Genomic DNA, 23727 nt, shown 5'->3' on the forward strand with positions numbered 1-23727 from the left:
AGCCGCAACACATCATGAAAATGTGGTGCTCCTAAAAATGATGTTTACCTTAAAAAAATTTGATAAATTACATTTCCCCATTTAGCCTATGAAATAAATTATCTTATATCGAATAACACACACAAAATATAATTATTTCGGGTCACATTCATTTAAATTAATGATCTCTTAAGCAAGAACTATGTTCAATAATAAATCAAAATACAAGAAAAAGTATTCAAAAAAAAAAATGTCAATGTTTTGCTTTCAAAGGTCTCGCGCCGAAAATAAATTAAAATACAAAATCATGTAGATGGAAGATCATTATTTCCTGCATCTTAACGTTAAAAATTCCTTATTTTGATGTAGCGCGTGAGACAAATAAATTTTTGTCAATTTGTACAAAAAAGCAAAACATGAAAAAGTTCTCTTAATCTTCTTAATCCAACCAAAAATAAAACTTTGATATTTCTTTTTGTTTTGTTTTTTTTTTTTTTAATTTCTTTAATTTTTTTTATTCATTCCTATAATAAATAATAATAATTATAATAATAATAATAATAATTCATTTTGCAACACGATCACAAAATAAAACTTTAATAATGTTTTCTGTTCTTTTTTTTTATTTTTTGTATAAGAAATAATAATATTTTGTAAATATATTGGTATTTTTTTTTTTTTAAATATATGAAAGGGTACAATATGATAAAGTTTTTTTTTTTTATTTTTAATAATTTTATTAATATATATTGCAAATAATTAAAATTGTTAAATAAATAACATGGAATGTTGTATTTTTTCTCTATTTTATTTTTTTTTTGTTTTAGAATAAAAATAAATAACAATATAGCTTTTTTGTTTGAATATAAATAAAACAGATATGTTTCTTTGTTTGTTTTTTTTTTTTTTTTTTTTGTTAAAAATATAAATTTAAAAACCTTACACTTTCTGTTTGTGTGTTATTGTGTTTGATTGAAGAAAAGATTGTCTTAACAATTAAATTTATCTATAAAGGTTTTTTTTTTTTGTTTTTAGATTAATTTATTTTTTTATTTTATTTTTTAGTATTTTTTTTATTGTCTTTGAAAGAAAGCGAAAAAAAAAACAAAAACTTAATATAACTATCAATTTGGATAAAAGTATTTACAATAAGATAGGAAATTTAAAAGAAAAGATTTTCTATTTTTAGTTTTAAAAATTTAAAACTTTATTTATTATTAAAAAAAAAATAACAAAAACAGTATTTGATTTCACATTTTTGAAGAATAAAGGCGGGCTTAAATTTATTCACAATTTTTGTTTGTATAAGATTTTTAGATTTTATTGCAAAAAATTAATATGGCAGTTGATAGACTGACAGACTAAATTATAAAAAAAAATTATAAACAATAACAACTTTGTTTTCACTGGCAGTGAATGCTTTTAGTGCATTGGCCTTTTTTTTTTGTGTTGCTGTTTTGTTTGTTTTGTTTGAAAAGAGATTCAAAGGAAGAAACTGTGAATTATTATAAATTTCTAAAAGAATTTGTTTTTTAATTTGTTTAAATTCCTAACCTAGAAAATTTAACGATTTACCATTTTTTTGTTTTTTTTGTTTGTAATTAAATATTTTTGGCACAAATTTCTCTAAATTCTAATTTTTTTTTTTTCTTATATCATCGTCGAATAATAAAAATATTTAATATTTAAATTAATTCGTAGTTTGTGTTTTTTTTTTTTAATTTTTTTTTGTTTTTGTATAGTATAGCTCCGCTAATAAAAAGAGTGCTTAGCACTTTAGATATAAGAGGGGTTGGGGAAAACCGATGTGAATTTTCCTTTATTTTCGTTTTTTTTTTTAATTAAATTTAAAATACACTTCAGTCTTCCCAGCTACTCGTTCTTGTCGCAGGATCAATTGATGGGGAATATGATTTGTATGTTTGTGATTCTCGTTTATGTTTTACCGTACAGAAGAGCAACATTGATGTTATTAAACCGAAAAGTTGTAAAAATGCTATTACCAAGGCAACTGTACCAACAACATGCAGTCTTTCAATTATCCATGCGTGTAGTGAATGGGCGCAGGCTTTGTCAAACCACAGCAATGGATTTTCAGATCTAGAAAAAAAAAAAATGAGTTAGGAAATAGGTTTTTAGAATGATATAAATTTTTGTATACTTACTTCCCACAATCAACCCTTGGGCCACCATCGCCGGATCCTTCAACTATTTGCTCATAATTTGGACGACAACAGGATTCTGGAACCCATCGTTTGCCGCTCCATGCTTGCACATCATACCAGTCTTCGTATGATGTCACACCGCAACATTCAAACTGTGGAATGAAAATGTTACTTTTTATTATAATGTAAAGCATACCAACAAACAGATTATTTAACTAGAATGTGTCCGTATAGTAAAAATAACAGCTTTAAAGTCTTATATTCGAATATCCATAAGATTCCGATTCACAAAACTCATATTCTCAAGATTAGGCAAGATCCTTTTATTTATTAAAAACTTTGAAGAAACTATTTATTTCTTCTTTAAAAGCTGCAATTTTTGTGTTTCCAACTAGAAATAATAACTTTTAGAACTTTGTTCTTTTCTTTTCAATTTTAGAAATTGCTTTTAAAAAATGAATTTTGCTCTTTTGTTGTATAAAAAGTATGTATAAGTTAAATAATAAAATAACATTTTAGCGTTTTCTTAGCGATTTTAAAAATTTAATTTTAATTTTTAAAAATATCGTTTAATCGTTGTTTTTATTCTTTTTTATTCAAAAAAATTTGAAATATTTTGACTATTATTTATATGTTTAAAAATTGAAACAATTAAATATTCTAAAAACAATGTTAAGCAATTTTAAGATCAATTCCACAATCAGATGAAAAAATGCTCTTTCATTTTTCTTAATAAAATTTTGTGGAAATATTCATTGATTCAAAAACTGTATTTTTCAAAAAATATAATTATATTTTTTTTGTATACCAAAACTATTTTATGGAAAATTTTCTTTTCTACAACTAGAAGAACAAGAACTTGTTCCAAAAAAAAATATTAAAAAAAAACAAGTAAAACATCGATTTTCCGAAATTACCCTTCTTTTAATATTCAAAAAAATTAAAAGAAAAATATTGGTATGCTCTAAAAAGGAAATATAAATTGACACATAAAAAGTATCAATAAAATTCCGTTTTCAAAAAATTGATTTTTCAAAAAATTTTGAACTTTTTTTTAAGAGTCCAAAAATGATATTTTTGAAAAATATTATTAATTTTAACATTAACATAATTTAAATGTTTTTTTTTTATACAAACATTTTCATTGAAATCAGTTGTGTCCTTTGCGAGAAAATCAGACGGTTCTTGGCAAGCAACGTTAATAACGGCCTAAAAAATAATTTTTTAATTTAATTTAATTAAAAGTATACGACCTTATTTGACGCATAACCTAATTTTTTTAAATCAAAAACGTTAGTCGTTTTTGGTCTTACAAAAATCAATTTTTCTTCTAGAAGATGAAACTAACGGTAGACCTCATTAAAGCGTTTTCGTGATTTTTGACTTTCTCGCAAACGACTAAGTTAGTTTCAACATTTTTTTTTACATTTTTACCCTTAAGTAACCGTAGCACTAAAATTTATTGTTGAATAATATTTTCTTTAAAATTATAACAATTCCTTAAACTTTTTCATAAATAGCTTGAATACATGCAGAAAGAGGATCGCTTAAAAACAACGTGAAGCTCGTGTTAAATTAACACAGGGAGTTTGCAAATAGGTATAGTACATGCAAACTAAACTGGTTAAAATTACACGAGTCGACTCGGTTATTCAAAATCTTAAGAATTTTCTCGGTTAAATTGTTCCAAAACATCAAATTTTAACCGAGTGTCTCGATCATAAACAAGTTGATCGGTTAAAATAACCTTCTAAAATGGTAATTTGAAACAATTTAATTTAACGGAAGCGACTACGTTCATTTTTGCATCGAGAGCAAAACGTAGCTTTTTGCCAAGACTAAGGGTGATATGCACAAAAAATAGTAAATGCTTTTACTAGAGAATTTTCAAGTATATACTATTTTTGATATGCATAAAAATAAAGTAAATGCTGAAAATTAAGTATTTACTATCAGTCGTAGTAACTACTTTTTTGGATGAACTTTTTCAGTAAATACTTTATTCCGTATGCATAAAAACTAGTAAGTACTTTTTTTCTTTAAGAATTACTAGATTTTTTCAAGGTTACAAAATACCAACTTGTAAATTTCATAGCATATACTTCTTTTATTTTAACACCGTATATGAAGCCGTGGAAATAATGAATAGCAGTATTAAGTCACATTTTGAGGCAATCGGTTCTTGATATTTATTATAATAGGGTTGTTGTTAATTTTTTTTTTTCCAAATGGTAGAATTTGTACGTATTAATTCCCAAAAAGTCTATACCTAAATATCGAAGACCGGGTTTTGAATCAAATTTTAAACAACATTATCGTTTTGAAAGGGAAAATGTGGATTGGTTAATAATAATAATTTAACTATTTATAATTTAACTTGTCACAAGTGGTAATTCATTACAAACAAAGAAGAAAAACTTCCTTCTTTCAAAAACTCGTTAAATATTTCCCATATCTCTTTGATTACCCGCGATATCTTAAGATTAAATAAACCTTTAGCTCAAAGACAGCACTGGTCAACCAAATTTATTTTTTTTTTTTTGCCACAATAACTAAAATATACTTTTCTGACGCGACGGTTTTTGGGGTGCTGAGGTCGAATCCGAAACCTGAAAAATTCTATTAGCCTCCGTTCTTGAAATATTACCGTTATAAAATGTTTTTTTTTATAACGGTAGTATAATATATTTCAAAAACGGATGCTAATAGAATTTTCCTGATTTCGGATTCAACCTCAGCACACCAAAAACCTTCAGAAAAGTATATTTTGGTTATTGTGGCAAAAATCTTAAAAAAAACTTAAACTTTAAATAAAGTTAAGTTTGTTTTTGGCTAATTAACTTAAACTTAAGATATCTCGGGCATTAAAAACGGCCAAAACTACGTTTTTGGTCATTCCATAACGGTAATATTTCAAAAACGGAGGCAAATCAATTTTTTCTGACTTCAGATTCGAGTTCACTCAAAAAACCTTCAGAAAGATTACTTTGGTTCTTGTGGTTCTTCGTTTAGTGTCGCCCCAGTTTCAGATTTGTATTCATTAGGTAATAAATATTTGTATAGCCTCCGTCTTAGCTTTTTTAATAGAGGGTTGCTGTGACTTACTCATAAGTACATTATGCACTTTTAAAATTCGCACAAAAGCTAAGTGCATTTGGCTTATTGACAAACCTTTCGTATTGCTACTCATCTCTGCTGCTGAATTACTTTTGACTCACAAAATAGCACGAACAGATGTTCACAAACTCAAATTTAGAAACAGTAAATTTATAATGGATTAAACCGTAAAACTTCCAAAACAATTTATTTGTAAACACCAAACGAATACAAATAATCTTAAAAAAAAAGTATTTACTATCATTTTTGGGTGAATTATAGTATTTACTTGGATGAATTCAGTATATACTTAAAGTATTTGCCTGTTAGCAGGTACTTTTTTTATGCATACGAAATTAAGTAGGTATATACTATGAATTTTACCTTTTACTAGAATTTATAGTATTTACTTTCATCTTTTACTTTAAGTAAGTACTACGTTTTTATGCATATCACCCTAAGTTATTGCTGACACATGTTTTTTTAACCCACCGAAGAAAGCTCTCGGTTAAAAATTATTTTCCTGCGTGTATTATCTATCTACTTTTACCGAGATCTACTTTTACAGAGTGCAAGTACGTGCAACTGAGTCGTGCATTTTATAATTTTTATATATTTTTTTTTAATATTTATTTTTTTTTTCTTGGACAATTATTCGTTCAAAACGTGATGTTGAAAAATTATTGAAAACTCCTAGAAATCTGTACTGCTTTTTTTTTTTTCTAAGGAATGGACAAGGCTTATAACACAAAAACTTTATTTTAATTTTTTTTTTTTCAACATTCAAGAACAAATTTATTTTAAAAATATTTCCTTAAAAAAAAAATAAAGCAAAAAATAAATTCCGGTTTTGAATATTTTCTATTTCAATGTTTCTTATGCAAAAATATACCTGTGGTATCCCGTCTAAGCACAGACCCATCTTGTTTTCTACCTAAATCCAACTTTCAACAAAACATTTTTCGTTTCGTATTCATTTGTGTTTTTAATTGCAAATTCCATTTATATTTCTTACTAATCTCCTCCACTTACCGATTGCTGCATAGTATCCCATATCGCTGCCACTGATGGTGCTGCCAAACCTCCTCTATCCGTTGCATTATAATGCTTCTCAATGCCAAATCTCAATTCATTAGCTAATGTTCTACTTAATCCACCACGAAATAGGAATGCAATTGAACCGATTAGGAACTCGCTTAGGAATAAAAACACAATCAAAACGAAATACTAAAAATAGAGAAAAAAATACAAAAAAATGTATGAAATTGCCATAATGGATTAATAAATCTTACTGTAATAAGTAGACAACGTGATTGGAACCATGATCCACAGCATCCAAAAAACGATACAACAAAACCACACACTCCCACAGCAATAAATAATGATTCCGCACTTAAAGCTTCATGATCTGGTAATAATGTGGCATAGCCTTGATATGATAATCTTAGCCATAGACCGGCACCGAGGAAGGCACAACTGCATATCTGAAAAAAGAATACAAAAAAATTGAAAATATATAAAAGTTTCAAAATAAGACCAAAAGAGTTAAGAGTAATTCCAGAAGTCTATCAAAAATAGTTTTTTAGTTGGAAAAAAAAATGAAATGAATCTTCTAGTGGCTTGAACTCAAATCCTTGAAGCTCTCAAGCAACGTTATCATTCGAAAAATAAAATAACAAAAATTTACTTTTCCAAAAAAAAAATAGTTTTTTATTTATCGTCATTTCTGTGGAACTCTCCTTCATTTAAATTCACAAAATAATGCTAATTCTACCCTTCAGAGCTTTTTTTTTTTTTAATTAAATAATAAATGAACCAATTCATGAAAACAAAAATCAACAGAGCGCAAGGATAATAATTCTCTCCTTACACCAAAAATGTAATTCAACGATGATGATGACCTCGCCAAAAATCTAACTACTTCTCATCCGCACTACCAAGTTGCCCTCTTACTACCCTTACACCAGCTAGAGCAGCCTCGAAAAAAATAATCTTGACATTGACTTGGACTCGTTTATAGCAAGCTTAATCTTTACCAAGTAATCTATGTTGGATCTTGGTGGATGCATTCCAACCAAAAAAACAATCTGCATCTGCAAATGACTAGCGGCTTATCTTTCTTCTTCTTTGGTTTTCATTTTTTGTATCATTTTTCTCCAGGCACGAATCCTTATAAGCGATGACTATTTGCAACACTGCAACATAAAAATCGAGGAAAGTAGCGAGAAATTTGCTTTTATATTGTGTATTTCTTTTTATTTTTTTTTTGTCTTAATGACCATCATGATAGCCCCAAAGCTATGGAATGGAACTTTGTTGACAGAATTTGTTAAGAAAATCACGAAAGGATTTCAGAATTGATGAAGTTTTTGGGATCTCAGTGAAATTGGTTATTAAAATATTGTTTTTATGATAAAAATTTGAATTGGACGAAGAGAAAATATTGGTTTGAAGTCATTCATAACTAGGCCACATGATACTTGAACTCTTAATATTTGAGTTTGAACCTTTTAAAAGTATTCATTTGAATGTAAGACAGTTTTATATTGCAACGAAATTTTGATGGTCGAATTTCAAAGAAGAAATTTGTCTAATAAAATCCATTAGACACGTCAGTCATGCATTCGATTTGTATAAAGGCATACCTTCCTTACCTATGGAGCTAAAAAAAAAAAAATGTCTAATACTGAAATCCATGACACTCACTCGAATTTTGGTTTCATCTGTCAGATTATACAGTGCTGTGTGCTGATGCAAGTCTATTACTATTTTATACAAGAAAATATACCAAATTTCCAGAAACGTACATTGAGTTGCCGGGATCCCGGGGTAAGACTAAATTTTCGGGCTCCTTTGGTATACATACATATCACATAAGAAAAAAAAAAGCCAATCTTGTTTTTGAGAAAATTGAAAACTAAGCCCTGATTTTTCAATCTTCAGTTAGACTATCAGAAGAACAAAAAATGCCAAATGTCAATATAAAAAAAAACGTTTATTCCTAGGAATAAGCTCGAACTGAGGTTTATCTGAGTATTGAAAAATTGGTCCTTGCGGACATGAGAATTTTTTAGATGTTTGAAATAAGTTAAAGAATATCCAAATAAATATAGAAAGAAAAACAGGTAACTTTTCTTAGAGATGTCAGATTGCCTCGATTTTAGATTTTTTGGAATCAGCATTAAAAAATACCTCGAAATCATGTATCATTTGTGCATATAATACCATTGTCTTTTAATACTTATTTCGAAAATTTTAATTTCGCGGTTTGAGCCTTAAATCGCGACTTGCGGACATGAGATTTTTCTAGACTTTTGAGGTATGTTATAGAATGTCAAAACGAAGGTATTGAGCAAAAAAATTTCTATTAGAATTCATTCCGAGGTTTACCCCTTTTTCAGCTTATTTTACTGTATTATTTATATTTTATTTTTCATGTTTCTCAAAAACTTAAAGACATCATTCAATTTTATATTGAAATTGACAGTCTTGACAAAATTAATATATATTTTTTAAATTTTTTTTCCCTAATTAGACCAGTGCCAATCCGGTTTTCAGAAGGCAAAAGTTGAACAAATTATTAGCAGCATAAGGGTGGTGGGAAAATTTAGGATAAATGGTATATGAAAGGGGAAAAATAAATTGTGATAGAATTTTTCTGACTTCAGATTCGAGCTCAGCGCACAAAAAACCATTAGAAAAATATACTTTGATTTCTATAAAAAAAAAAACTTTTTGACTAGTGAACAAGACAAGACATTCGATTTTTTCTGCCCCGTTCGATTTCACTAGTCAAAAAGTTTTTTTTTATAGAAATCAAAGTATATTTTTCCAATGGTTTTTTTTGTACCGCTAAGCTCGAATCTGAAGTCAGAAAAATTCTATCACATCACGTTTTTGACATATTATCATGCCAAAAATTAAGAAAATAGTGTTTGGGACGTTCAAAATTCAATATCTCAAAAACTTTGCACGTTAGAGCTGTTCTAGTACTTGATTCAAATTAAAAAGGTCAATGACCATTTAAAAAGTATAATTTGGTTTCTATGGAAAATTATTTCTCGCCAATATTACTGTCATTTACGGAAAAATCAATCTTAAAAATCGTTTTTTTGTTTTTTTCAATTTTTCTCAATATTTTCTAAAACAAAAGTATAGTTTTTCCACACAATCTTTAAAAAACGGTTTTAAGCTAAATAATTGCATTCCAAACTTTTCAAAAATCAAAAATTTTTTCGGTAACTTTTTTGATTGAAAAATAAACTATTTTTTCAAATTAAATTCGTCAAAAATCCAAAAATTAACTTTTTTCTCAATTAACATTTTTAATAGATAGAAAATATAACAAAGTAATTTTTAACCAAGTTTTGTTAAAATCCAACTATTTTTGTAAAAGAAAAAAATAAAAAATAAAAAAATCGTATTTTTGCATTTTTTTCAATATTTTTGAGGTTATAGAAAAAAATTGTTTGAGTAAAAGTTGTAGACATTTGTACTACCTACAACTTTTGCATTTAACTTTTTTCGATAGGACGTCCAATTTTGACAGAAATCGTAAACAAACCATGATTTTTAACACCCACCCCACTTTTTCGCCCACCCATCCCCTTTTCCACCATTTTTTTGTTTGCAATTTATTTTTCCCCTTTCATATACCATTTATCCTAAATTTTCCCACCACCCATATGCTGCTAATAATTTTTTTATTTTCAAAAATTATTGGCACTGGTCTAAATAGCCCAGGGTCGATAATTTTTGAAACCAAAAAAAAATCATAGTAGGATGAAACCCATTGGAAAAGGAGGTGAATATGATAAAAATGAAAGGAAAAATAAATTACGATTGAGCCGAGTTCGGGAAGTGGGTGGGTTGAGTTCTTAATGTTAAAAAATGGTATATCTTGATTTCCGGCAAAACTTCAAGTCCTATGGAAAAAAGTTGTATCGCATAGTTGTATAGGTAATAAAAAGATCTAAAACTTTTGTTTGAAGAATGTTTTCACATAACCTCAAAATTTAGGTGAAAAATAAAAAAAAAACGATATTTTGGTTTTTTTATTTTTATCTTTTTCAAAAAAAAAGTTTTCTTCTAAGAAATTACATTGTAATTTATTTGATTTAAAATATTTATTTTTTCACCTTATTTTGACTTAGTATCAAAAAAACACCCTAATTTTCAATCGAAAATTCACGTGTCAAAATATCAGCTTTTTTTTTAAAGTCGGTGGGTATTTTGTTCTACAGTACCTTGCCATATTATTAGGCCCAAGCGAAAAAAAATACAATTTTTCGGTTCAGTTTTTGCTCAGTTTTTAAAGTTTTTTGTCGAAATATCTTGAATTTTTTTGTCCCATTTACTTGCGCATATTATGTAGATACGGATTGACTTCAAAAAAGTTTAAAAATTCATACTTTTTGATAAAAATAACGTACAAAAGGGGATAAGCTCCAAAAAACGTACCCTGTGGAATTCACGCCCGGATAATTACCAAACCGGTCCATTACTTAATTTCTTGTACCGAGGAGTAACGTGACATTCTTAACTTTATGGCAAGGACCCAATTTACTATTTACTAATAACTCTTAGTTAGTCTGGCATTGAAAAAGTCTGGCAACATTTTTTTTAACTTCTCAATGACGTCGCCAAGAATTGTTTTGTTTCATACGCCCATGTCAATTTTTCGAGAAAAACGCATTAAAAGGTTTGCGTACTTGGTACTCCAAAAATGTTCGATAGGAGTTTATTTTGAATTTTTTTTAAAACAATTAGTTTACCTACCAATTTTTAATAAACTACGTTAATTAACGTAAAAGTCAACTTTTTTGACTTGTGTCCTTCATTGAAACTGAAATGGAGGTGGCACAAACCAATACTAAATACTTGGTATGCACGTGGAACAAAACAATTCTTACAAAAAAATTGCCAAAAATTATATGGAAAAGTTGTTCCAAAACGCTAAAAAATGGTTTATGGCACAAAACAATTCTAGAAAATGTTGATTTTGATGGATACGGAACAAAATCGGTGTTTGATATCTCGGGATTGGAAAGACATAGGGCAAACCATAATCCAGTTAATTCAGTCCATGAGGAGTCAAATGCAGTTGATGTGAAAAAAGTTGTGAAACCAACAAAATTTGGATTCAGTACCTAATGAAAAGGGGGTAAAGTCCACCATTTTGAAAAACTCTTAGGTCTCAATATCTCGAGAACGACTTATGGAACAGAAAATTTGCAAGAACTTTTTGATTGAAAATAAACGTATCTTTTTTGCTCACCATTTTCTTATGAAAGTAATATTTTCAAACTTACTTCAAATGGTCTGTTTTTTGACATTTTTAATAACCGTTTTACAGAAAAAAAAACTCAAAACGAGATAGTTTGCAGTGCTCTAACTCTGAAATTATAACTTTTATAGGAAAATGATGCTGATATCTATAACAGAAATAAAGATAGCTATATATCCAATTAAAAAGACCCTTGCAAATTTTCAGTGCGACAAGTCGTTAGCGAAATTTTGAGACCTAAGCGTTTTTCAATATGACGGATGCGGATGCCCCATCCTCACAAGACCAATTCATACGCGGACTGATATTTATACTAAGAACAAACCCCTCATCATTCATCAATGCTGCATCAAAAATTTTAGCTGAGTCACAATTTTTTTTTAGATTTTTCCCAATTGACTGAACTATAAGTCGCACATTGTAATAACACTGGTCGGCAACGAAAATAGAGCTTGAACCAAACCATACTTTTGTGTGCTGATTCCGAAGTCAAAATTTCACTGGCACGTCACGTTTTCGAAATATTTGAATATTAACAGGTCAAAAACGCATTTTGTTGGTACTTTTGGCGTTGAATTTCATCACCGTTAATTTTTTTTTTCAAAACTACTAATGCAATCTCCAAAAGCCATATTTTATCGTCTTAAATATGTTTATTTTTTTTTTTTTTTCAAAACAATTTTTTCTCAAAGATATTTGATATAGAAATTTATGATATCTCAAAATCTTGGTGGTTAAGTGAACTTCTGGTTTTTTGAAGCAGATTTGAAGTAAATTCCAGTTTTGGATTCATGATTTGTATAAAAAAAAGGCAAAATATTACGGAAAATTATATATTTTAGATCAAAAGTAAAAAAACATTTCATTCAAGATTAGTTTTTGGAACTTTATAGCGAAAATAATGATGAGCAGAGCTCAAAAACTAGACGTGATGGAATAAATCTGTTAACAGTTTTGAATTCAGCACACTCAAGTTAATTAAAATCACCTTACAGAGTTCTTGCTCCCGACTCTATTTTGTTTTTTGCCGACCTGTGTAATTATACATAATTATAACTATATGCCTGTAAGACCTAAGTTCTTTTAAATTAAAATTGTTCGGTATTGTTAATACAAGCGAATAAAGTTTTTTTTTGCTCAGCACTGTACAATGTACATAGTAGGTTCTCTAGGTACCTACATGCGTGTCTTTTAACTTACATTTGTAGGTAGTACCTGCAGATAAGATCTACAGATTAGATAGACAAATCTTTGTACAAAATTCAGCTTAAAGTTTGAAAGCTTCGGCAAAGGAAATACAATTTACGAAAGTGTCAAAAGTTTGGTGACGATTTATAACCTGAAATCTTACAAGGATGAGAGTAATATCAATTTTGTATACCCTTTACTAATATAGGTAGGTTTGTTAAAGCTATGCTATTATTATTTTTCCATATCCATAACTAGCCCTTCTTAAAAACTTTGTAGCACAAGAAGTTAAAAGTAAGGAAATATCTTTGTCAAAAAAAAAAAAATAAACAATCTGAAAAAATGTATGCCAAGTCAGTAATTCTAGCTTTTAAGTCTTAGTTCTTATTCTTTTTCTTCTTATTTCGTTTGTTTGGGATTTAAGTTCTTTACCCTAACTTGTTACAGTGCAAAGTTATGTTTGAACTCAATTCTATAAACACGAATAGCTTTCGAAAAAATAGTGATTTTGTGTATTTCAACAAAACGTACCAACAACATGTAAATTACATGTGTATTTTAAATCGTAGTTGATGAGATACTCGACTCGACTCGTAGAGTACTTTACTTTCTTAAGTGACTTGTTGTTTTTCGTTTAAGTAAATACCTTTGCCGCCCTACTTTTACCCTTTTTGTTTATATTTATGTTGTTTTTTTTTTTTTCATTTTTATTTTGCAGGAAAAGCAATCAGCACGTGGGGTTTTCTTAACTTTGTGTTGTTGCCACTTTGAAGTTGATATGTGTGTTGAATGTAGGTACTGTGTACGTGGCCTTAATTCTAATGGCCTGCTTTATTGACTTGGTGCGCACTATTTGTGTGCGATGACGATGAGGAAAAAGAACTGGACACAGACAAGTTGTGCCACACAGAAAGTCTTTGTATTAATTGAACGTTCGTTGCACTCTCCACTCGCACCACGCAACGAAACGAACGTATATAGGTACTCTTTTTGCTGCCATGGCAACAGTGGAACAAGAAATCAATTAAAATGGATAATTAATAAGAAAACAAAAAACTAAGAAGTTAAGGTGGAAATAGTGAAAGGTTGAAGGATTTATAGATTTCCTGAAATGCTTTCATCTTGATTACGACTTATCAGCTTATGTATTAAAAAGAAATGGCAACAAATTTCAAAGTGATGCGCTATTTCTATGGTTCAATATTTCCGGTTCATGTTCAGACGATTTATTTGAGAGAAAAATAAATTTCAACGTTATGTGATTTGTTGAGTGTAAGTTGTGTGAATTCTTCTAATTAAAAAAAGATGAACATCTTCTCGTCCCTTGTAAGTTGTTAGTTGCAAACCATGAACGATGATTGTACAGGTTGCATAAGCTATTATATATATTGATTATTTCTTTAAGGATAAAACTGCTACGTAAGTGTTTGAAATGGAATTAAAACACGATAACAATTTTCCAAAGCAAAATTTTAGTCTGAACGGATGTAGATATAGGGTATTTTTATAAAATTAACAACCGATAGCTGGGATAAGCTGAGAAAATAACATTTTTTTATTTGCAATAATTTTGTTTTTAATGCAAAATATTTTTAATTCAAATTATATCAAAGATAATAAAATATTTTTTTTTGCAATACAAATTTTATTTTCAATGCAAATATTTTTGAGTTGCAATAATTTTTTTTAATGCAATTTTTTTTCGGTTGCAGTAGGTACCTAAATTTTGTATTTGCTGAATACTTTTTTTTAAGTTTTGGAAAAACAACTGCTTTAAAAAAATATTTTCTTAGTGCATTTTTCCAATTTTAATCTAATTTTCTTGTTTTTTTATTTTTTTTTTATTTTGGGAGAAAATAAAAAAGTAAGAAAATGGTTCTAACGTTCCAATGAAATAGTACCGCATGAATTGATTTTGAAAAAAAAGTGGTTGTGTGTAAAGTCGGCTTACGGACGATAATTTTACGTGATAACGTCGTTAGAAAGCTTATTATTTCACCTTTCATATGACGCTTCAATCATATTTCTACGATGTCTACAAAATAAGTAAGAATTTTTTAAAGCCACCCATGTCGAAATTTCAAACTGAGAATACGGTACTTCCCACACTGGTGACTGGTCATGGGCAACAGATCTTCACAGGTGTTTTGAGGTATTTCTTTAGTTTTTTTTTAAATTTAACATTGTGTAGTTTGTAGTCAATTTACCGTTATGTATGATATATCAAATGAAAGGTTATATTATCCAGCAATAAAGTTCAATACAATTTTTATCTGCTCTAGATCAAAAGACAGAACGTGTTGAAAAATAGAACTTTATTTTACCGTTACCTCAAAACTGACTACAAAATTGATTCAAATTTTACGAGAATACAGTCCTGCCTATTATCTATCAACAGTTTAGATTTCATTCATTTCTCTGTTGAAGAAAAAAGGATACAAATAAGAAAACGGGTAAAAACAGTCAAAAAACTTGGGACAAAAAAACTTGTTTTCTCCGTTATTCGGCCAACATCATTTTAAAATACCAATTTTTTGCACAAACATGCACACGGTTATAGACTATATGGTTTAATACGTTTGACATTTTTCGAACGCTACAAAAAAGTAGGTGTTTTTCAAAAATTCATATTTCGAAACGCAGAAATTAAAAAAGAATCTGTATTAGACCCCTAACTTTTTTTATTGTCTTTAGAATGACGTTTTTCAAATTGTCAAAAAAAAAAAATTCCCCTACCTATAATCCCTACTTCGTCAATGGTCTACCTTATGTTTTAGTTTTAGAAAACCATTTGTTACTTGGTTTTTAATTTTTTTTTAAATCTATCGATTAAGAAATAAAATGCACGACTGGGGTCGCACGAACTTGCTCTTAGAGTTAAAGTTGCTTAAATTTTTAAGACTTTTTATATAGAAATTTGGAAAAAAAAATAAAATTCGTTAAAAAAAAAAAATAAAATAAAATCTGAAATTAAATTGCCCTCCCAAGCAAGTATGCAGTTTTGATTGATATATTAACATGCATTTTTAGAAAAAAAAAATTCAAAATCGTTAGAGCCGTTTTTTAAAAAAACTAATTTTTTATAAATAATTTTTTGGAAAAAAAGTTTAAAAACAAAATTGGTATGCCATTTTGTAGAAATCACTAATCAACATCTAAAAACAAAATTTCAAAAAAATTAAATGTACCGTTTTCGAAAATTTGATTTTTCAAAAAAAAAATTTCAAATTTTTTTTAAAAATCCAAAAATTATTTTTTCCAAAATTTAATTTTTGGCTTATATTTAAATTATATAAATGCTTCTTCACAAAAAGTTTCGTTGAAATCGAATAAGCAGTTTTGGAGATAATCGGATTTGAAAAAAACGGTTCTATGGCAGGTACCGTTAATAATGATTTTCAAAAAAAATTTTTTCATTAGAAGATAGACCTAAATTTTAAACTAACACTTGAATTTTTTAAACAAAAACGTTGGAGCCGTTTTCGAGATATTTCAATTTTCCTAAAATCGGTATATGATAAGTACCGTTATTTTTGGTCCAAAAAAATTAATTCCAAAAACCCCTCTGGAGAGTCGCCAAATAACGCTGCATACCAGGTTTGACATCAATCTGTCCATCCGTTTAGGCTGTAGCTCCTTATACAGACAGACAGACAGACTGACAGACTGACAGACTGACAGACTGACAGACTGACAGACTGACAGACTGACAGACTGACAGACTGACAGACTGACAGACTGACAGACTGACAGACTGACAGACTGACAGACTGACAGACTGACAGACTGACAGACTGACAGACTGACAGACTGACAGACTGACAGACTGACAGACTGACAGACTGACAGACTGACAGACTGACAGACTGACAGACTGACAGACTGACAGACTGACAGACTGACAGACTGACAGACTGACAGACTGACAGACTGACAGACTGACAGACTGACAGACTGACAGACTGACAGACTGACAGACTGACAGACTGACAGACTGACAGACTGACAGACTGACAGACTGACAGACTGACAGACTGACAGACTGACAGACTGACAGACTGACAGACTGACAGACTGACAGACTGACAGACTGACAGACTGACAGACTGACAGACTGACAGACTGACAGACTGACAGACTGACAGACTGACAGACTGACAGACTGACAGACTGACAGACTGACAGACTGACAGACTGACAGACTGACAGACTGACAGACTGACAGACTGACAGACTGACAGACTGACAGACTGACAGACTGACAGACTGACAGACTGACAGACTGACAGACTGACAGACTGACAGACTGACAGACTGACAGACTGACAGACTGACAGACTGACAGACTGACAGACAGACAGACAGACGGACTTCCGGGACCCACTTTTTTGGCATTGTCTACCATCGTAATGTTATGGAAAAATGTTATCTCAAATTTTTTTTTTTGTAGGAATGCATAACTTGATATATAGTACCTACCTATATCGCAAGTAAAAAGCTAAGAAAACAAAAACTATCCAAAAATACCCCTAAAAACAAGGTGTTTTTCAAAAATTCCTATTTCGAAACGCAGAGTGTTGGAAAAAAATCCGTATCAGACGCCTGATTTCTTTTCCCTCATCTTTCACCTGGCACCTTTAGAATTGTCAAAAAAATGTCTCCTACCCAAAATCATCATTTTGTCATAGCCCCAACACGTGTACGTTCAAACAAAACGTTGTAGCTTAGTTTCTAAATTTTTTAGAATTTTTTCTTAAATGAAGTTATTCTTAAATTAGTTTTATCTATCCATATCCATAAAAATTGTTAAATTTTTGATTAGGCAATATAATTTTGCACTTCTAATGGTTTATTTAAAATCGCCAAAAAAAAACACATGTTTTACCCTATTCTAATCATAGTCTCTCAAAATTTCCAAAGTATGTGCTACTTAGGGAAGTTTTCCATTCATGTTTGGTATCGATAAAACGCACGACTGGGTAGCATGAACTTTTTTTTTAATGTTACCTTTTTTCATCAAGTTCAAATTTCAATTGTTTAGCTTTTATTTCTTGAAATTAAACAAGTGTTGGGGTGAAAATATCCCGAAAACTCAAAGTCCTGAAAATCAGGAATTCCGAAAAGCCAGAATCCTGATAGTCCAGAATTCAAAAAACTCAGAATCCCGAAAATCCAAAATCCTGAAACCCAGAATATCGAAAACCCAAAATCCCGAAAGGTTATATAAAATGAAACATTTGAATTTTTTAGAAACTTAACTGATCTTTACAACGAAAACAATGCCCATAATTATGAAAGTGGACTAATAGGTACCTAATAATTTTATTATAACGATTTAACTGTATTTCGTTCTTGAAACCACTGAAGGAGCAATAAAGAAGTTTATTTACTGCAATTTCGCTTTCAAAATAACTTTACCCGTTAAATAACATTTTTTTTTTATGCTAGATTTGATCGTATTTTTAGTAGTAACTTAGTCCACTTTCATTAATAAGGGCACATACAGAAAATTCACTATGTCGGGTATTCGTTATACTGGACATCTTCTGTATGCAATTTTAGAAAAAAAAAAAAATAAAAATCGTTAGAGCCGTTTTTATAAATATTTTTTTGGAAACAAAGTTTTAATGCCATTTTGTAGCAAAAAAAAAAAACAATTGTGCGTTTTCAAAAATTTGATTTATAAAAATAATTTTTTTTTATTAAACATTTTGATTTGTATGATAATTATAATTGTTTTGCAAAAAACTCGAGAGGAAGTGGCTCATAATAAAGTATTTTATTTCAAAATTCTGTATAATACTTTATGATACTGTTATTATACTGTATAATTAAAATTCTGTATTTCAAAATTCTATATCTTGAAATATAGTGATAAACAAATTGGAACGGATCGTTATTTTGTATTCCAAATTTTGTGAATTTTGGAATTCAGAATTTTTAAATCCCGAATTTCGGCACATACAGAATTTTGACCCCAACCGAAAAAATAAAAAATTTACCTGTTAATATATGAAGACTTTGACCTTTTTTTCATAATTTATGTCTTATTTTGAAATACTTCCATTGGCTTTTTTGGTTTTTGTAAGACCAACTTGTTTTTATAGTGATGCCGAACAAAACTGCATTAAAAAAACCTTTATTTTTTTCACAATATTCTTAGGTACTCGAAAAATTTTGAAAACAAAAAATGGTAACAGAATCAGGATAGTAGTTCATTTCAATTAATATTTCCGTTTCAATATTATAAACAACTATCCCACTGTTATAAAAATTTAAGTATGAATGAATACACACAACGAATTTATTAATGCAGACATTATGTGGAGCAACAATTGTCAGAATGACGTGATTGATTTAACATCCAGTTCGAGTTGAAACCCAAAGGCTTTAGCTTTACTCTACTTCATCTTTAAGGTATAGGCATACCTATAAGAGTAAGGGAACCCCTTTAGTTTTTTTTACCTACACTTAACAATTTTGCGGCTTCTCTCTGCGCAAAAAATAAGAAAAAAAATAAGCAAAATCGTTCTAATTGGATGCCAATCGCATTTACTTTGAGTACCTTAAAGCTTTGTGGCAGCATTAATCAGATTGATGCAACCATGCATCATCATCATCACCATCATCATCATCATCAACAACATCAACTTCATCGCTATCGTCGCACGGTTGTCCAAAATGACTTATCTCGTTGCAAAAATCATAACTTTTGAACGGATTGAGTTAGCGGTACAATTTTTTTTTTTATTTGAAGGACATTTCTAGGGCTGTTATACCAATGAATTTCAATAAAATTATTTCACAGGGTGTTTCGGAATCATCGGCCAAAAACAGATTTTCTTTAAAAAAAAAGTTTAAATTAAAATTGGTATGCCATTTTGTAGAAATCACTAATCCACATTTAAAAACAAAATTTCAAAAAAATACAACGTCCCGTTTTCGAAAATTTTATTTTTCAAAAAAAAATTTCAAAATTTTTTTAAAAATCCAAAAATTATTTTTTTTGAAATTTTATTTTTGGCTTATATTTGAGTTATATAAGTGCTTCTTCAAAAAAAGTTTCGTTGAAATCGAATAAGCCGTTTCGGAGAATATCGGATTTAAAAAAAACCGTTCTATGGCAGGTACCGTTAATAATGATTTTCCAAAAAAATTTTTTTCATTAGAAGATAGACCTTGTTTTCAAACTTACATTTGAATTTTTTAAACAAAATCGTTGGAGCCGTTTTTGAGCAATTACAGCTTTACTGAAATTGGTGTATGACAAGTACCGTTATTTTTGGCCCAAAAAAATTAATTCCAAAAACACCTCTGGAGGGTCTCCAAAAAATGCTACATACCAAATTTGAAGTCAATCGGTCCATCCGTTTAGGATGTAGATCCTTATACAGACAGAAAGACAGACGGACTTCCGGGACCAACTTTTTTGGCATTCTCTATAATCGTAATATCATGGAAAAGTGTAATCTGAACTTTTTTTAGATGTGAATTAGTGATTTCTACAAAATGGCATACCAATTTTAATTTAAATATTTTTTTTTTAAGAAAATCGGTTTTCGGCCGATGATTCCTAAACACCCTGTAAAACAATTTTCTTGAAATTCATTGGTGTAACAGCCCTGGAAATTTCCTTCAAATTAAAAAAAAAACTGTACCGCTACCTCAATCCGTTCAAAAGTTATGATTTTTGCAACGAGATAAGTCATTTTGGACAACAGTGCGTCGGTCGCATTGCTATTTTGCATTTTAAACGGGCAAACGGGTGGCAAAACATGTAGCAGTGATGCCTATGGCTATAATTCCAACTCCATATGACCGTGTGGCGATGGTCGTATTAAATGGCATGACTTTGAATACGGAAATCAACACAATACTGGAGAGATTATTTTTTCCCTTGTTTATGATCACAAAGAGTGTTTGGTTGTAGCTGAAATGCTGAGAACTTGCTATTACGTGAAATACAATATCACCATCGCATCACAGTGATAGCAAAAAATAGCAGTTATTGAAGTTAAAGCCAGTTGACTTGGCTTAACAAACGGTTATAAAGAAAAGTAAGAAAAGTTAAAAGGGTTCTCAAGCCGATTTGCATATGAGAGTAGGTAAAAATTCAAAACAAACTGCGCGGCGTTCCCGAAATGAAAAAAAATTTAATCTTTCTTTCGACATAGAAGGGAAGCTGACTCTGCTTGATGGAATTTTAGGTACTAGGTGTGATGATGGTGGAGGATGTTTGCGCTGCAGAGTACTTGAAAATGGACAAAGAAATTCCCAAAAGTACCAACATCATGAAGAGGACGACTGGTGGACTGATGGAGAAGACAAGGCCTTTCAGTCAGTTCGTTGGCATTGAAATGAGAGAGAGAAAAAAAAAAATAATAACAATGAACAACATCCACTTTCAGAATAGTCGTTGGTTGTTATTTTGTAATTGTTGTTTGTCATCAGTGTGAAATACAATGCGACCTCTCATCTGTCAAATTGACAGAACAAAAAAAAAAAAAACTCTTAACTTTTAATATGAATACGGATAGTGTCGATATATATAATCACAGAGGTTTGACTTTAGCATTACATTTAAAATGTAATTGATTTTTATGAAATAAAAATTTAAATAAAATAAATTGAAAAAAAAAAAAAAACTGACATGAAATATCTTTAAATTAAAATTCAAACAACTTTTAAAAAAATATAAAATTATTATAATTTTCTACTACTAATTTTCAATCCACAGTGACTACAAGTTTTTTTTGCTTTTTTTTAAATTCAGATGAGTGCTTTTTCAGAGTTAAAACAACTTTGACTTAGAGACGTTTCATGGTGAAGAATAGTTAAATCAAAGAGGTAAATGTTGATTTTAAGTTGTTCCCCAAAGTTTTTAATACGTTTCAAGTGTTCGTGGTTTCTTAGTATTTCAGTTCTCATTTGGGATATAAATCCTCATTTTTGTGAGTAAAAAAGCAAGGCAGGTACTTAAGGATTTGAAAATTCATTGATCTCAAGAATTGAGGACTTTTTTCATTCCGGGTTGGGATTTTGTATCCTTTCTTGAAATTTCTCAAATTGACCTGTTTGGTATTAAAATATCTAAATTGTCTATTTTTTTCCCCAAAAGATTAGCATTCAAATGACCATTTTTGACCACCCTTTAACTTCCTTTGACTATTATTAGAAAAGTTTTTATTCTTGATAAAAAAATTGTGAATTTTTTTTGTTCAAAAATATTTTTTCCCAATATTATTATTTTAAAAAATATAATTATGACCAGTGTTAAAATTAAAAATTTTGTTTTCATTATCTCCATATATTCAAAAAATAAAAAAAAATATTTCTTGAAGTTAATTGAAAAAAAAAAAAAAAAAAAAAAATAGAATCTGTTTGTTTTCCCAAAATCAAAAAACTTTTGGTGCCAATATTTTTTGCCAAAAATATAAAAGTAAATATAATAAAAAATCTATGACGAAGACATATTTTTGCTTATAGCAAAGGTGGGAACAATTAGTAGGTATATAGCAGTTTTTGGATACTATACAGAAGGGTGTTTTGAATTAATTTTTTTGGACCAAAAAAAACGTTACCTGCCATAGTTTAATTTTCTCGAAGTCGGCTGATGCGATTTTGAATAAAAAATTCATGTACAAATTAGTTTTCAGACAAAGGCAATCCCTTAATCAAAAAAATGTTTTTTTTTTTCAAAAATTGTTATGAACTATATCTAGCTACTTGTCAACGAGGCTTTTTTCAAAATCAGGTTTTCTCCCAAACTACTAATTTTAATATAATCTAATAACAAGATTTTGAAAAAATTTATATTTGTATTTAAAAAATGTTGATTTGCTTTTTAACAGGATAATGAAATTTTTGAAATTTTGGTTTTAAATGTTGATTAATAATATCTACAAAATGGCATACCAATTTTATTTTAAGACTTGTTTTTTTTTTAAATATTTATCAACAATTTCTTTTTAAAAAAACGGCTCTAACAATTTTGAATTTTTTTTTTTTTTTCAAAAAATTCAAGAAATGAAACTGCATAGTTTTTTTGAGGTCGTTTCAAATTTCATGTTTTTTTTTATTTTTTTTATGTTCATTCATATTTCTACATTAACCAAATTTGTATATTGATATTTTCTTATTTTGCAGAAGGGATACTTTTAAAGCTGAATATCAAACATCGATCCATCCCTATGCATCTCACGAAGAAACTATATTCCATTCAACAATAAGAGCTAAGTGCTTAAATTTTAAATTGAAAAATATTGGTATACCTATCAATTTTCAAAAAATTAAAACAAAACTATTGACGCATCAAATCTAGCCCTCAAAAGTCAAAAGTACAGATTCCTACAAATTTTTCATTGCAAGTTTGTTTTCTTTTAAGAACAATATTTCCCTCTTTTTAGATCATTAAAGTAAACACAAACCTAACATACGTTAGAATTTTATTCCTAGCCAATTCAAAATCTTTAAAACCCCCTTATGCACAAAAATTCAAAACAAAAGCTTTTATTCCTCGAATTTCTCAAACAAAAACCTGAAATCATAATATAAACGATTTATTTAGAAAAATACCTACCTTTCTGCACAAAGGAAGGTGTTAAGAAAATTTACTCTTCAAATCAATACGGGACTTAAACGTTAAACTACCCAAATCACCGCCATATGCGCGTCTTCAAAAATGTTCATTGTCATGATTATTTTTTATTGTTCTTGAAAAATAATTATAATAATAAAACAACAAAAATATAATTTCTATTCATACAATCTGCCACTGCTATAAGCTGAGAGCAAAGCAACAGCTCTCCCTCAATCAAAAACTCAATAACAATTTACGCATCGACATTAAAAAAAGCATCCGCGCTTATAATTGTTTGTATGGGTTAATGTTGATGGCGACCTCGTCAAATATCTCAACATCCCTTTGCTATATAGCAATTAAATTCGAATAAATTTTCATGATCAAAGCAAATCTTTGTCTCTTTTTTTTATAATTCGACGAATTAATGCTTA

The 23727-nt window shown here is 29.1% G+C and overlaps 1 protein-coding gene across 1 annotated transcript in view; it reads right to left on the reverse strand.

Annotated features, from left to right (window-relative positions):
* Positions 1-1643: 1643 nt before the first annotated feature.
* The window catches only part of LOC129912013 (tetraspanin-9), a 290881-nt gene continuing 268797 nt past the window's right edge, over positions 1644-23727 (reverse strand). The window contains exons 3-6 of the mRNA XM_055990093.1: positions 6533-6724; positions 6273-6467; positions 2145-2296; positions 1644-2079 (exon numbers count right to left, since the gene is read on the reverse strand). Coding sequence (XP_055846068.1) covers positions 1839-2079; positions 2145-2296; positions 6273-6467; positions 6533-6724 — 780 coding nt within the window. The 3' untranslated portion in view covers positions 1644-1838. The remainder of the gene's footprint in view (positions 2080-2144; positions 2297-6272; positions 6468-6532; positions 6725-23727) is intronic.

The sequence above is a fragment of the Episyrphus balteatus genome, chromosome 2, assembly GCF_945859705.1.
Source record: "Episyrphus balteatus chromosome 2, idEpiBalt1.1, whole genome shotgun sequence".
In the NCBI taxonomy this organism is placed as follows: Eukaryota; Metazoa; Arthropoda; class Insecta; order Diptera; family Syrphidae; genus Episyrphus; species Episyrphus balteatus.